The 12,786-nt window shown below is 41.9% G+C and overlaps 1 protein-coding gene across 1 annotated transcript in view; it reads left to right on the top strand.

The window, feature by feature from the left end:
- Positions 1–12,556, top strand: part of col5a2a (collagen, type V, alpha 2a) — a 43,987-nt gene extending 31,431 nt beyond the window's left edge. The window contains exons 24-54 of the mRNA XM_080902758.1: positions 142–195; positions 331–429; positions 535–588; positions 692–790; positions 887–940; positions 1,334–1,387; positions 1,494–1,547; positions 1,666–1,719; positions 2,183–2,227; positions 2,311–2,409; positions 2,499–2,606; positions 2,735–2,788; positions 3,021–3,074; positions 3,246–3,299; positions 3,409–3,462; positions 3,567–3,674; positions 3,900–3,953; positions 4,050–4,103; positions 5,524–5,685; positions 5,849–5,956; positions 6,076–6,183; positions 6,281–6,334; positions 7,048–7,155; positions 7,364–7,417; positions 7,591–7,698; positions 8,187–8,240; positions 8,349–8,456; positions 8,651–8,957; positions 10,739–10,920; positions 11,017–11,259; positions 11,604–12,556. Coding sequence (XP_080758884.1) covers positions 142–195; positions 331–429; positions 535–588; positions 692–790; positions 887–940; positions 1,334–1,387; positions 1,494–1,547; positions 1,666–1,719; positions 2,183–2,227; positions 2,311–2,409; positions 2,499–2,606; positions 2,735–2,788; positions 3,021–3,074; positions 3,246–3,299; positions 3,409–3,462; positions 3,567–3,674; positions 3,900–3,953; positions 4,050–4,103; positions 5,524–5,685; positions 5,849–5,956; positions 6,076–6,183; positions 6,281–6,334; positions 7,048–7,155; positions 7,364–7,417; positions 7,591–7,698; positions 8,187–8,240; positions 8,349–8,456; positions 8,651–8,957; positions 10,739–10,920; positions 11,017–11,259; positions 11,604–11,750 — 2,949 coding nt within the window. The 3' untranslated portion in view covers positions 11,751–12,556. The remainder of the gene's footprint in view (positions 1–141; positions 196–330; positions 430–534; positions 589–691; positions 791–886; positions 941–1,333; positions 1,388–1,493; positions 1,548–1,665; positions 1,720–2,182; positions 2,228–2,310; positions 2,410–2,498; positions 2,607–2,734; positions 2,789–3,020; positions 3,075–3,245; positions 3,300–3,408; positions 3,463–3,566; positions 3,675–3,899; positions 3,954–4,049; positions 4,104–5,523; positions 5,686–5,848; positions 5,957–6,075; positions 6,184–6,280; positions 6,335–7,047; positions 7,156–7,363; positions 7,418–7,590; positions 7,699–8,186; positions 8,241–8,348; positions 8,457–8,650; positions 8,958–10,738; positions 10,921–11,016; positions 11,260–11,603) is intronic.
- The last annotated feature ends 230 nt before the right edge of the window (positions 12,557–12,786 follow it).

Genomic DNA, 12,786 nt, shown 5'->3' with positions numbered 1-12,786 from the left:
GAGTCAGCTCAGTAATTTGTTCACACAACTTTGCAGTTTGGGAAGTCAGAATTAAAGGCACATTAAATTATAGTTTCTGGGATTCTTCACTTTACTGATGTGGTTTAATATGCACATATTAAATCATCACTTCTCTTTCAGGGATCTCCTGGAAACAGAGGATTCCCTGGTGCAGATGGGCTGCCGGGACCAAAGGTACAGTTTGTTACCATAAATCATGCTATATATACATAATGATTACATTTGTGCTCTGAACACTTTATTTACTGGTTAACCTTTTGTTTACCGCTTGTTTACTTGCTTTAATCAGCAATTTTGTTTTGTCAAAAGGGTGCTCAAGGAGATCGTGGAATATCAGGCCCACCAGGACCAAAAGGTTCTCTAGGAGACCTAGGGCGCACAGGAGAACCTGGTCTACCAGGTGCAAGGGTAACACAAGAACTTGGCATTTTCCTTTTTGAGCTACAGTATTTCCGAAAGTTTCTCTTTATTGCTCTAGCTTCCTATCCTTATGTTTTAAAACTTTTTCCACAGGGTCTTACTGGGACCCCCGGAGTTCAAGGTGCAGAGGGAAAACCAGGACCACTGGTAATTCTGAGTATTTGTATATTTTAATGTGTTTGAATCGCACGTACTGGAGTTTTCTTTAAAATTATGATAAATAACCAGTGTCGGTTTGTGTCATTTCAAGGGTGCCCCAGGTGAAGATGGTCGCCCCGGTCCTACAGGGCCCATTGGAAACAGAGGGCCTGCAGGAATCATGGGAGTCCCAGGCCCCAAGGGCTTCAGTGTAAGGCTGCAGCGTCTCTGAAGCTGTGCCCTAATAGTCAAGTCAGTCTAGTAACGTCATGTTCTGTCTCTAATTCAATATATTTTACTCTTAAAGGGTGACCCAGGAAAGACGGGGGAACAGGGATCTGCAGGAGTGCCAGGTCAAAGAGTGAGTACTATTTTGAGTGCACAAGTGCTGAAGTACGGCAACAAAAAGTGCTCTATGATTAGTTTTAGACTTATTACAGTCAAAAAGTTGTACTTGGGGCCTTGTGCACTTACCTTTTTGATTATATGGCAGAAAGGGAAGGACCCCGAAATAACTTTCAGTGAGTAGCAGGATGATATGTCAGCATTAATGATAAACAGTTAAAAAATGTTTTTGTTGTTTTCAGGAATTGATAAAAAATATATATACTTGGATTTATTAGATCTTTCATGAGCACAGAAGTCATTATTAATGCAATCAACCTAAACCGAACGCAGGCTGCTAGGAGATGAAGGAGTGGATCCCCATCAGGTGTGTAATCGGCAGGATTTATAAGTGTGACTTTGTCCACAGGGTCCTCCAGGAAAAGATGGAGAGGTTGGGCCTGCAGGACCCCCTGGCCCACCTGTAAGTGTCGGATTACTATTTTTTAAAAACTTTTTGCTAAGTCCTTTTTTTTTTTTTTTTTTTTTTTATTGCTGTTGATTACATAGAAGTGTTTGTCCTCTAACAGGGTGTTGCAGGAGACAGAGGAGAGCAGGGACCTCCAGGTGAAAATGGCTTCCCGGTGTGTAATGTTTTTGAGGCACTGTAAAAGGACAGAAAGTTTTAAAACAGTTCATGGAGTTAGATTACTTCTGGTTCTAAATAATTTCTGAAAAATATCTTTTTTTGTGTGTTCTTAGGGTTTGCCTGGAAATCAAGGGCCTCCTGGAGAGTCTGGGAAACCAGGTGACCAAGTGAGTCCAACAAAAACTATGAAAGTAAAATGGTAAATGGCCTGCATTTGTATAGCGCTTTTCTAGTCCATAGCACCCCGAAGCGCTTTACACTACATTCAGTCATTCACCCATTCACACACTGGCAATGGCAAGCTACATTGTAGCCACAGCTGCCCTGGGGTGCACTGACAGAGGCGAGGCTGCCGGACACTGGCGCCACCGGGCCCTCTGACCACCACCAGTAGGCAAACATGGGGTTAGTATCTTGCCCAAGGATATTTGGCATGCAGCCAGGAGGCAGCCTGGGATCGAACCACCGACCTGATTAGTGGCTGACCTGCTCTGCCACCTGAGCTAGAGCCACCCCAAGTAGCCTTGAGTTATATCCAATACTAAATTATTATTGCAAAAGGTCTTGGATGAATTTAAATTTCATGTCTCTTTTGGACTGAGCATTAAAAATGTAGCTTTTTTCTTTCAGGGTATTCCTGGAGAACTTGGTCCTGTGGGTCAGATTGGACCAAGGGTAGGTGAACTGCATTGATTCCAACCAGTCCAAGCTGGAGTTTGACTATCTGAGACTCAACTGGTCATATTTGTTTTTTCTAGGGAGAGCGTGGAATTCCTGGGGAGAGAGGAGAACTGGGTCCAACAGGTCTGCAGGGACCTAAAGGAATTCCTGGTGCACCTGGTCCAGATGGGCCAAAGGTATTGTTATACACCATAATCAATGTATAACTCACAAGTCTGGAGTAGTTTGGGCCAACTCGTATTAACCTTGATGCTTGTCACTGAAGGGTAGCCCTGGTCCCACCGGTGCTTTAGGTGACGTGGGTCCTCCAGGTCTTCAGGGAATGCCAGGAGAGAGGGGCATCTCTGGTCCTCCTGGTCCCAAAGGTGAAAGAGTAAGTATGTGATCATCTTTGCAAAAATTGTAGTAGTCTTTTGCAGTGCTTTTAGCCTTAGTTTTTTTCATGACTACATTCCTCTTTAAAGTGGTTACAAAACTTTTTCATTTATTGTGTTTGTTCAGGGAGCAATTGGTGAGAAAGGATCTGAAGGGACAGCTGGGAATGATGGTGCAAGAGTAAGTGAAGCATCTTTGACTTGCTGCAAACACATTTAGTCTCAGCTCACCTGTGAACAAAGGAGTGTGACAGGAGCGTAAGCCAAAACTAAAGCTGTACCCATACAAGCTTAAGACTTGTCAATGCTTGTTGAAAGAAATCTGTTTGCTGACGTGACTGCACAAGTTTATGTTAATGATGAGTGATGGTGATGAGCAAAGATCCCCAACCACATTTCTTTCCTGTCAACAGGGAGCACCAGGTCCCATTGGACCATCAGGACCTGCAGGACCCAGTGGTGAGAAGGTAGAGTCCTTATGAAACACACATAAAGCACAAAAGCAGTTTGACAGCAGTAGGCCCACTGTTCTGGGAAGGAAACTCTTTGCCCCATGCTGCTTTTACACCAATAAAAATACTGGATTCTCAATAAATTCTTATCCAAATTATTGCAATAAACCTGTGGCTTCTTTACAGGGAGAACCTGGACCCAAAGGACCGTCTGGACCACCAGGATCCAGGGGAACACCTGTGGGTACACCTCACCAGTGTTTGCATCTTACACATTAAGTATTGCTTTATTGTGCTGAAACAAGGCAGCTCATTACAAAGTAATACAAACATTTATCTTGTGGTGCAGGGGTCGAGAGGTGACCCTGGTCCTATTGGTGCTGTTGGATTTTCTGGCCCCCCTGTAAGTACACTGAAACACTTTGCTAAATATATGCATGCCTTTGACAATGCCACAGGAGATAAAGGAGGAAAAGCATCTCTGCTAATATCATTTACACCTCACAGGGTCCTGATGGCCAACCTGGAGTAAAAGGAGAGCCTGGAGAGCAAGGCCAGAAAGGAGATGCAGGGTCTCCTGGGCCACAGGGCTTGGCTGGTGCCCATGGACCTCCCGTGAGTTGCAAAATAATGTAGTTGTTCTGACACATTTTTATTTCCAAAACCACTTATTTATTGCTATACATTTAGTTAATCCAGTTTGGCTGCGAGTTCTAAATAAGTGAGCTTTCACTTCCTGCTTGCTCCTCATTAGAACAGAATCTCTCAGTTGCACACATTTCCTGCATGCGTGCACTGAGAGATTATGTTCTAGTTAAATGTTGATATAATTTTTTGTAGGGGCCAGTTGGTGTTGCTGGCCTGAAAGGAGGAAGAGGAACACAGGGAGCACCGGTAAGATCCATTGATCCTACAATTATAAGTACATTTCAAAACACTATGTTATTTTCTGTTGCTGTTCAAACCACTTCTTTTTTCCTTTTTTTGCAGGGCCCCACTGGTTTCCCTGGATCTGCAGGAAGGGTTGGACCCCCTGGCCCACCTGTAAGTACTGCCCCAAGTTAGGGTTTGAATACAAGGTCGTGAAAGAAAAATAAAAATGTATGGGTTACAAATGTTAAACCACCAAAGATGATGCACAATCACCCGTTTATGTAAATAAATTACTTTACTGAAATAGTTTGCAAATCAAAATAAATGCTGACACAATAAAAAAAAATCTAAAATTCTACCTTTGTATATTATACCTAAGTCAAGTTTCGAAAAAGGCAAAAACAGCTATCTGTCTCCTTCCCTGTCATTTCAAAAAGGACACCATCATTCCCTCATTAAGCATTCTTGTCTGTATAACAAGTTGAATTCATTTCAGTGAGATTTATATAAAGCCAAATCTCAACAACAGTTACCTCAAGGCACTTTATATTGTAAGGTAAAGACCTTACAATAGATAATAGATAACTCCTTTATAGTCTCATATTAGTCATGCATCTACTCTGTGTTGTATGTGTTGTATTGACCCTCTGAAATTTGTACGTTAAGGCATCATTATTCTTTTCTGTGATCAATTCTTTAATATTTGTAAAGAAAGAAAAAACAGGCCAGAAAAGATCACAAAACTGGTGGCAGGATATGATCCATACACACATTTCCATCCCCCTCTTGCCGTGTCCTTCATCTGTTAACCCACTTCCCCACCCCTTGCATTTCTTTTTTATCTGTACCAACATACAGAGCAACATTTGTTTTCCTCAGATGGCCCTGCTGACAAAGATGAAGTAAATGAAGGCATGGCACACAGAATGGCTAAATGCTGTGAATTTTGGTCACTATGACATAATGCTTTACAATAAGTCTGGATCCTTGTTTCAAAAGTCTCTTTAAACTATCGGCACCAATATGGTGAACCTGACAAAAAAAGTTTTATTTAAACTTTTTACTTTCTTCACTGAATACATAATGCAGCCTTTGTGCATGTTTAAAGGAGCTGGGGATGTCCAGCTTGAGATTGTCCTGCTGGTTTCATCACCTGGGTCAAACGTGTGTCAAACAACAGAATCAGCTAAGGCTGTGTGAAATGATACAAATAACTTTACCGGCTTTGTTTTCCTACTGTCTAGGTATCACATCACCATTGTAGTTAAAACTGAACAGCACTCAAATAACAGAGGAAAGAGTTAAATATTATAACTACTAATTTCTGTCTACTAATTATAGAGATTACAAAAATGTACAAGATATGCACCTCTAGGATTTTGTTTTGTTTTCTAAAGAGAAAAGTATTCATCTGAAATTTCTTCTCTATGTGTTGGAAATTTTTTTCCTTTTTAAGGTTTTCAGTGACCACTTGGATCAGGGATAAACTTTTTTTGCTTTTACGTATTGTAGCACAACACGTCCCATGAAAAAGTGCATTTGATGCTTTCAACCACATGAAAATATTTGTGACTGTAACCGGTCTTATTAGGGTCCTTTAGGAGAAGCAGGACCCCTGGGACCTCCAGGAAAAGAGGGTCCTCCTGGACTTCGTGGAGATCATGGACCCCCTGGACGACAAGGAGAACGTGGACCTCCAGGATCACCAGGTAGCCCAGGAGACAAAGGGGACTCTGGAGAGGATGGCCCTACGGTAAAGTCAATTTTATTTTTGTTTGTCACAATTTTAATAAAAAACTTGATTTATTTAAATATTTTTTTAATCATCCCAGCTCATACATTTTTTTTAGAAATTCCTTGTTGCTTGTTCTTCTGTTTGCCTTTAAGAGAATTTAATTTAATGTTGTCTGCTTTAGGGTCCTAATGGTCCTCCAGGCCCAGCTGGAACTACAGGGCAGAGAGGCATTGTAGGTCTTCCTGGTCAGAGAGGAGAGCGTGGGCCACCAGGTCTCCCAGGACCAGCGGTTGGTATCAAATCCGATATCTGCTGTGTACCAGCTTTGTTATTTACTAGCTTAAAAGTCTAAACTTGACATTCGTGTTCTTTATATTGTATTGTGACTTTTCTGTTTTCTTTTTTTAGGGTCCCCCAGGAAAGCAGGGCTCAACAGGAGCGCCTGGAGATAAAGGCCCTCCAGGTCCAGTCGGTGTTCCTGGTGCTAATGGACCTCGTGGTGATCCTGGTCCAGATGTAAGTGCATGTTTTAAAGTGTTTGTGGTTCCCAACTAACGCTAGCAAAGCTGTCTAAATGTTCTGTTTTTGTTTTTTTTCTTTGTCTGGTCCTCAGGGTCCTGCAGGATCAGATGGCCCACCAGGAAAGGATGGTGTTATTGGACAAAGGGTAAGACGCAGAAAGGATCAAAATATGACATTGCAAAAAGTGCTCATCTTATATTAATCTAAGGTTGCTGGAGGGATATAACTCTTGTCTTAAAAGATCTTGTACCTTAGAATGGAATGCACAGGTATTCCAAACTATCCTCTCCAGCGTAGGCAAAGGTCTTGAAGGATCTGTGTGTTTCCTGGAGACAAAGAACCTGAGGAGGTACCAGCAATCCAAAAATGGACTGTTGAAATGGCAAAAATATTAGCGTTTGAAAAGACTGATCTGAAGTTTGGTCTAAACCTGATGTTACGAATAGAAAAAGATGTTATTTTAGGAAGGATTGAATATAAAAACATTAGTTACAATATTAGTTTACCATTAGAAAATGAGGAAAATATTCTGACTTGGGCGACAAGACCTGTGAAGTGCTTGATTCCTCTTTTCTGTTTGTTGGGAATCGACACAAACTTGTATTTTTTGCTCTTGGTTCCTCTTGAATTATTGCTTAATTTGGTGTTTTTTTATTGTGTCTGCAAATGAAGAAATGTATTTTTAACCAGGGTTGTTTGTGAATGTTTTGATGATGACAGCTAAACTTTGGTGAGCAATGCCAAAATTTGATTTTTTTTCTAGATAAGAAATAAAATAAAAAAAAAATTGATTAGAAAAAGGGAAAAAATAAAGATGTTGCAGGTAGCTAACACTTACTTACTTTTTTAAATTTCCAGGGAGACCGAGGAGATCCTGGTCCAGAAGGCTTGGTTGGTCCTCAGGGACTTCCTGGACCTCCCGGTCCTGTTGGTGCCCCAGGTGATGCTGGAAGGAGAGGAGAGCCTGTAAGTGGTTTTTGTTTTTTTTCTGTTCATGTGCAGGGTGTATTAACAGATGTACCGAGGGCACATGAGGACATTCTGGAGGCAGATTTAATTGAAACCCTTAATAGTAACTGAATAATGTGTTTCAGTACAAGAAGGCTGGATGGACTCAGTGTTTGCAGAGGTCTGTGTTCCCTGAGGGCTTTCTAATGATTTTGCTCGTTTTCAGGGCTCAAGAGGACCTCCTGGACCACCTGGCTCAGCTGGAAAGAGAGGATTAGTGGTGAGTCTTCAGCTTGTGGTTATGTGAAACTATCTGTTTTATGAAAGTAAATTACCTTTTCAGATAGCTTTCAATGAACATTCATTCGGATCTCAGTGCAGAACAGCAGTAAAAGCAATCTTCATCATTTCATGACCGTAATTATGAAATACCCTAAATCTTTTATAACTCAGGGACCCCAAGGGCCGAGAGGAGATAAGGGTGACCTGGGTGACCATGGAGAGAGAGGCCAGAAGGGACACAGAGGCTTCACTGGTTTGCAGGGTCTCCCCGGACCTCCAGTAAGTAAAAATGATAATGTTGACTCTGATGACTTCTGCTTCATCTCAGAGGCTTTCCAACCTACTGCATACAGTACAGTGGAGTATTCTTCTGTTATTCCACCTTTGCCAACCGCGCTCTGAAATGCAAATCAGACAGTGATCAAAAGGATCTTTAATTTTTTATTTGAACATAATTCTCTTTCATTTTAATGCAGCGCTTGTAAATGAGTGCAGCTTCATTTCCGTTTTTTGCTAACAATGTTGTCTGTCATTATCCCATCAACCCACCCCTCATGACCCAGTTACTGACAGCTATAAGCTAGATTAGTGTATTTACTTTACTCTTGGCAGTGCCCTAAAGTGGACACTTTGTTTCACAGAAATTCAGCTGAACAAAACAAATGGTACCATTAGCTGAGTTTTCCCACTTGAGTATCATCAATAGGTTGTGTTCATCGAGTTAAAGTGCATTAAACAGACTAATAAATTTGATTTATTGCTTTTAGGGCACAACTGGTGAGCAGGGAGCTCCAGGAATTGTTGGACCCAGTGGACCGAGGGTAATTGCCACCGATTCATTCGTGTTGAGGAAGAGAATAATCTTCATATCAGCTATAACTTTGGAATTAATTTCTCATATTTGAGGCTAACGGTTCCTTATGATTTAGGGACCTCCTGGACCTATCGGGCCTCCTGGAAAAGAAGGATACACAGGACTGCCTGGACCAATGGGACCTCCAGGAACTCGTGGGATCACAGGAGAAGTTGGACCAGAGGTATTGTCTCATTACGCAGCAAAAAGTGTGTGCAAAGCTCATAAAAAGGAGCCAGATGAGAATGTTTGTTAAAATGCAGAACATCTTTTCAACAGATGTTTGGTACATAGGGAATAGGGGATGGGCAAAATTTCAATGTGTAAATAAAAACCCCAAAGAGTACAGTCTTCACACTACTATTCCAAAACCCGCAGGGCCCTCCCGGAGAACCCGGACCCGCAGGTCCTCCAGGCCCTCCCGGACGTCCCATGGCAGCTGTGGATGACCTATTCGGCGGCCCCCAGGATTACGACTCTGGGCCACCTCCTCCTGAGTTCAGCGAGGACGAAGCTCTGCCCAACAGCAATGCCTCCACCATAGTGCCCGTCGACCCCGGTGTTCAAGCCACCCTGAAAGCCCTCAAGAGCCAGATCGACAACATGAAGAGCCCAGACGGCAGCAAGAAACATCCTGCCAGGACCTGTGACGACCTCAAGAGGTGCTACCCCATGAAGAAGAGCGGTGAGTGAGGGGAGACATTTAAACAGATTTGACTTTATTAGAATGTAAATTTTTTTCTATGGTGGCCTTGAGAGGTCAAATACACTGCAACTTGGGAAAACACCAGCAAATAGGAAAATGCTGCAAAAACACAACAGGAATTAAAAAACCTGCAAAATCTAAAAACAAGAAATTTTAAAAATCATGAAACAAATCTTTTTTTTTTTAGGAAATGATAACGTGATAGAGCAGAAGCGGAAATGACAAGCTAAAAAATAAATGGCTAATAGCAAACATGTAGCCACAGCATTTTATGAATGGTGATTAAATCATGTTTTACCTCCACACTTTTTCCAGCTCACAACACTGATGAACCCTCCTCTTCGTTTATGTCTCAGTGTGAGCCTTCACATGTTTTGGTTTCCATCACGTCCCCAGAAACACTTGTTTGCGCTTTGTAAGATGTTTTTTTCCTCACTTTATAGTGTTTTGTGTGTATTTGCAGCGTTTTTCCATTTGCTGATGTAAATATTGACACACAAACTAAAGTTGCTTGCATGTAATGTCAAGGCTCCCGAGTATAGTTTTATACACATATAGTCTAATAGTTAATAGTTTAATTATTTATATAGCACATTTAATTACAACAGGAGCGTTGACCAAAGTGCTGTACAAGAATACAACATGCATAATAAAACAACTTAGAGTATTAAAAGCAAACACCAAAAAATATGAATTAACAAATAACTCTCATGCTGTATTAAAAGCCAGTAAATAAAAATGCGTTTTAAGATAAGATTTAAAAAGACTGACAGTATGAGCCTGTCTGATGTATAGGGGTAAATTATTCCACAGCTTAGGCGCTACGACTGCAAATGCTTGATCACCTCTATGAACCAGCCTCGACCTTGGTACAGCTAAAAGCAAAAGATCACTTGATCTAAGAGATCTAAGGGGGGTATAAGTCTGCAAGAGGTCAGACAAATACCCGGGAGCCTGTCCATTCAGGGCTTTGTAGGTCAACAATAAAATTTTAAAATTAATTCTGAAGCGGACAGGGAGCCAATGAAGGGAGGCAAGTACCGGGGAAATGTGTTCACATCTTTTAGTATGTGTCAGAAGACGAGCTGCAGCATTCTGGACCAACTGCAGCCTTGCCAGGCAGGTCTGGCTGACTCCAGCGTATAAGGAGTTACAATAGTCCAGCTGGGATATAATGAAATATAATGCGCCTAACAAGAGAAAGATCCACAGTTTGATCCCAGGAGGGGACACAAATCCATCCGGGGGTGCATCAGGAAGGGTATTTGGTGTAAAAAGTCTGCCAGATCAAACATGCTGTGATGACCCCTTGTGAATAAGGAAGCAGGACACGTGTGAATGTGATAACTCAAGAACAGGCGACTTAGGATTTTCAAATTGATACTGTAGTTGCATCTACTAAAACCTTGGACAGTTTGAATCTCCGTGACCTCAAGTTTTAAGAAAATCTTGAGAACCCAATAACTCGGGAAGGAAGTCACCCAGAATTTATAGCAGAGGTCTGTCTCCAAGGAGGCCAATTGCATACAGTCATCCTAAAAACTTGAGGAAATGGTATATACCTATGGTATATACCAAGCTGTAAATGGTACCATTTACAGCTTGGGAGCTTGTATGTACCCTTTAAGTGCTCAAGGAAACAGATATGTGCCTTTAATACCAATTGTTAGCCCCAGGGGTCCGTTCATGTAGACACTGACTTAGTATATCCCTACTTCTGGAAGTGCAATTTATTTCAATGCTTCCATTTTGTGATGTAGGTGAGTACTGGGTGGATCCAAACCAAGGCAGTGCAGAGGATGCCATTCAAGTGCACTGCAACATGGACACTGGAGAGACCTGCATCTCTGCCAACCCATCCAGCATACCTCGTAAAGTGTGGTGGACCTCCTCCAGGAACAAGCCTGTGTGGTTTGGAGCCGACATGAACAGCGGAACACATGTGAGCAGCTACACACTAGTTGTGTGTGTCTGTGTGTGTGAGAGCATTTTTAAATCAATCCAGAACTTAACATGTTGTACAAATTTGTGCTTTTAGTTTGCTTATGGCAACAAAGATCAGCCATCAAACACCGTCGCAGTGCAGATGACCTTCATCCGCCTGCTGTCCAAAGAGGTTTCCCAGACCATCACGTACCACTGCAAGAACTCTGTGGGCTACATGGATGACAAGACGGGCAACTTAAAGAAAGCCGTGATCCTCAAAGGCTCCAACGACCTAGAGCTCAAAGCAGAGGGAAACAACCGGTTCAGATACACAGTGGTGGAGGACTCCTGCACAGTAAGTCCAGCGTTTCAACTGTTGTAGTTCAACACATGCCTGACAATGAAGATTGAGTAGTGAGTTAATACTGGACAGGTCTTCATCAGTCAAATCATAATGATGCTTGGTGTCTGCTGGGTGTGAAAGTAGGCAGCAGTTTCTAACAGATTCTATCAGGGTTGATACAAATTGAGTTTTTCAGCTTAATTTATAGCAGGAGGTGAGTGTATGTGCATGAACACGAACACAAAATGAACAGTGTGCTTAGGGAACAAACTGAAGAATTAGATGTATTTCAGGATTTGAAAGCCTTTCTCTTCACAGAGTTCACTGACGAACCTGTGTTTTTATCTCTTTAACAGCAAGCAAATGGCAACTGGGGCAAGACCGTGTTTGAGTACAGGACACAGAAAACAGCAAGACTTCCCATTGTGGATATTGCCCCCGTGGACATTGGCGGCCGGGATCAAGAGTTCGGCGTCGACATCGGGCCCGTGTGCTTCTTGTAAAGGCGTCAGCAGGGAAGGGAAGTGTCGAGGAGAATCCCGAGACTGTTGAACTGACAGCTGATGCGATCAGCCACGTTGTACATACGAGTACCGAGGACTGTTGTGGCCCTGTGGCGAGATATTTATTGTGCCTTTCGACCCAGTTCAAGACGGCAAAGATTTGTTTTGGAATTTACATGAAAAATTGGTTTAAAAAAAAAAAAAAAAAAAAATCAGAATCATTCCTCTGTCGTCTTGTGTATGTTTGACTTCAAGCTTTGTGCATTTTCGAGGTCCAAAGATCTTACCCTTTAATTTCGCCAAAGAACATAGAAGCTTTAAACTGTTATTATGACTGCTGTTCGTAAGCCCAGAACGTTTCCACTGAAACTACGACGTATGTCCCACCACTACTAATTTTTTTAGAGACTTCTCTGTTTTCTTTTTGTTTTTTTACTTCATTGTCTGAATATAAAACATCTTTGTGGTGCTATTGAGGAAACAAATACAGCCGCTTATGCGTTCGCTGGCGCAGGTATTTTCTCATGAGAGTTCTGATGAACCGATGTCTGTATCTAGTTACTCAAAACTCTGTACCAACCATGTAGAACATTAAAGACGCATGAAGACTGTCAGTCACTCAGTGTTAGCTACCTCGTCACCGGAACTGAGAACACCATGACACTACATGTAAATCTTTTGTTTCACACAGGTGCTGTTTTGTAAGTAGTGTGACCGTTGTGATCTTCTCCCAGCTGCGCGGTACAGGGCAGGGTTTGGGGATGCCAATAAAGATCTCTCTGTCAACAATGGGGAGATGAATGAGGTGTCATGTGAGTGATGTGTGGTGATTTGTAATTCTTTTTTCCCCCCCCTTCAATTATACAATTATGGTACAGTTAAAAGGTAGCACAGAGTATTCGATTTTTATGCATGTCAGCTCCCCCTTTGAAGTATCCTGGACATATATGCTCTTGAAATCCTTTTTTTTAATACTCAGTTTTATAGAATAAGACGGCTGAGTGTGCCTGTTTGCTTTGTATTTTTAATTTTTATT

The sequence above is a fragment of the Rhamphochromis sp. 'chilingali' genome, assembly GCF_963969265.1.
Source record: "Rhamphochromis sp. 'chilingali' genome assembly, chromosome: 14".
Taxonomy (NCBI): Eukaryota; Metazoa; Chordata; class Actinopteri; order Cichliformes; family Cichlidae; genus Rhamphochromis; species Rhamphochromis sp. 'chilingali'.
The sequence above is the reverse complement of the archived record's forward strand: the minus strand, read 5'-3'. Positions and strand labels throughout refer to the sequence as shown.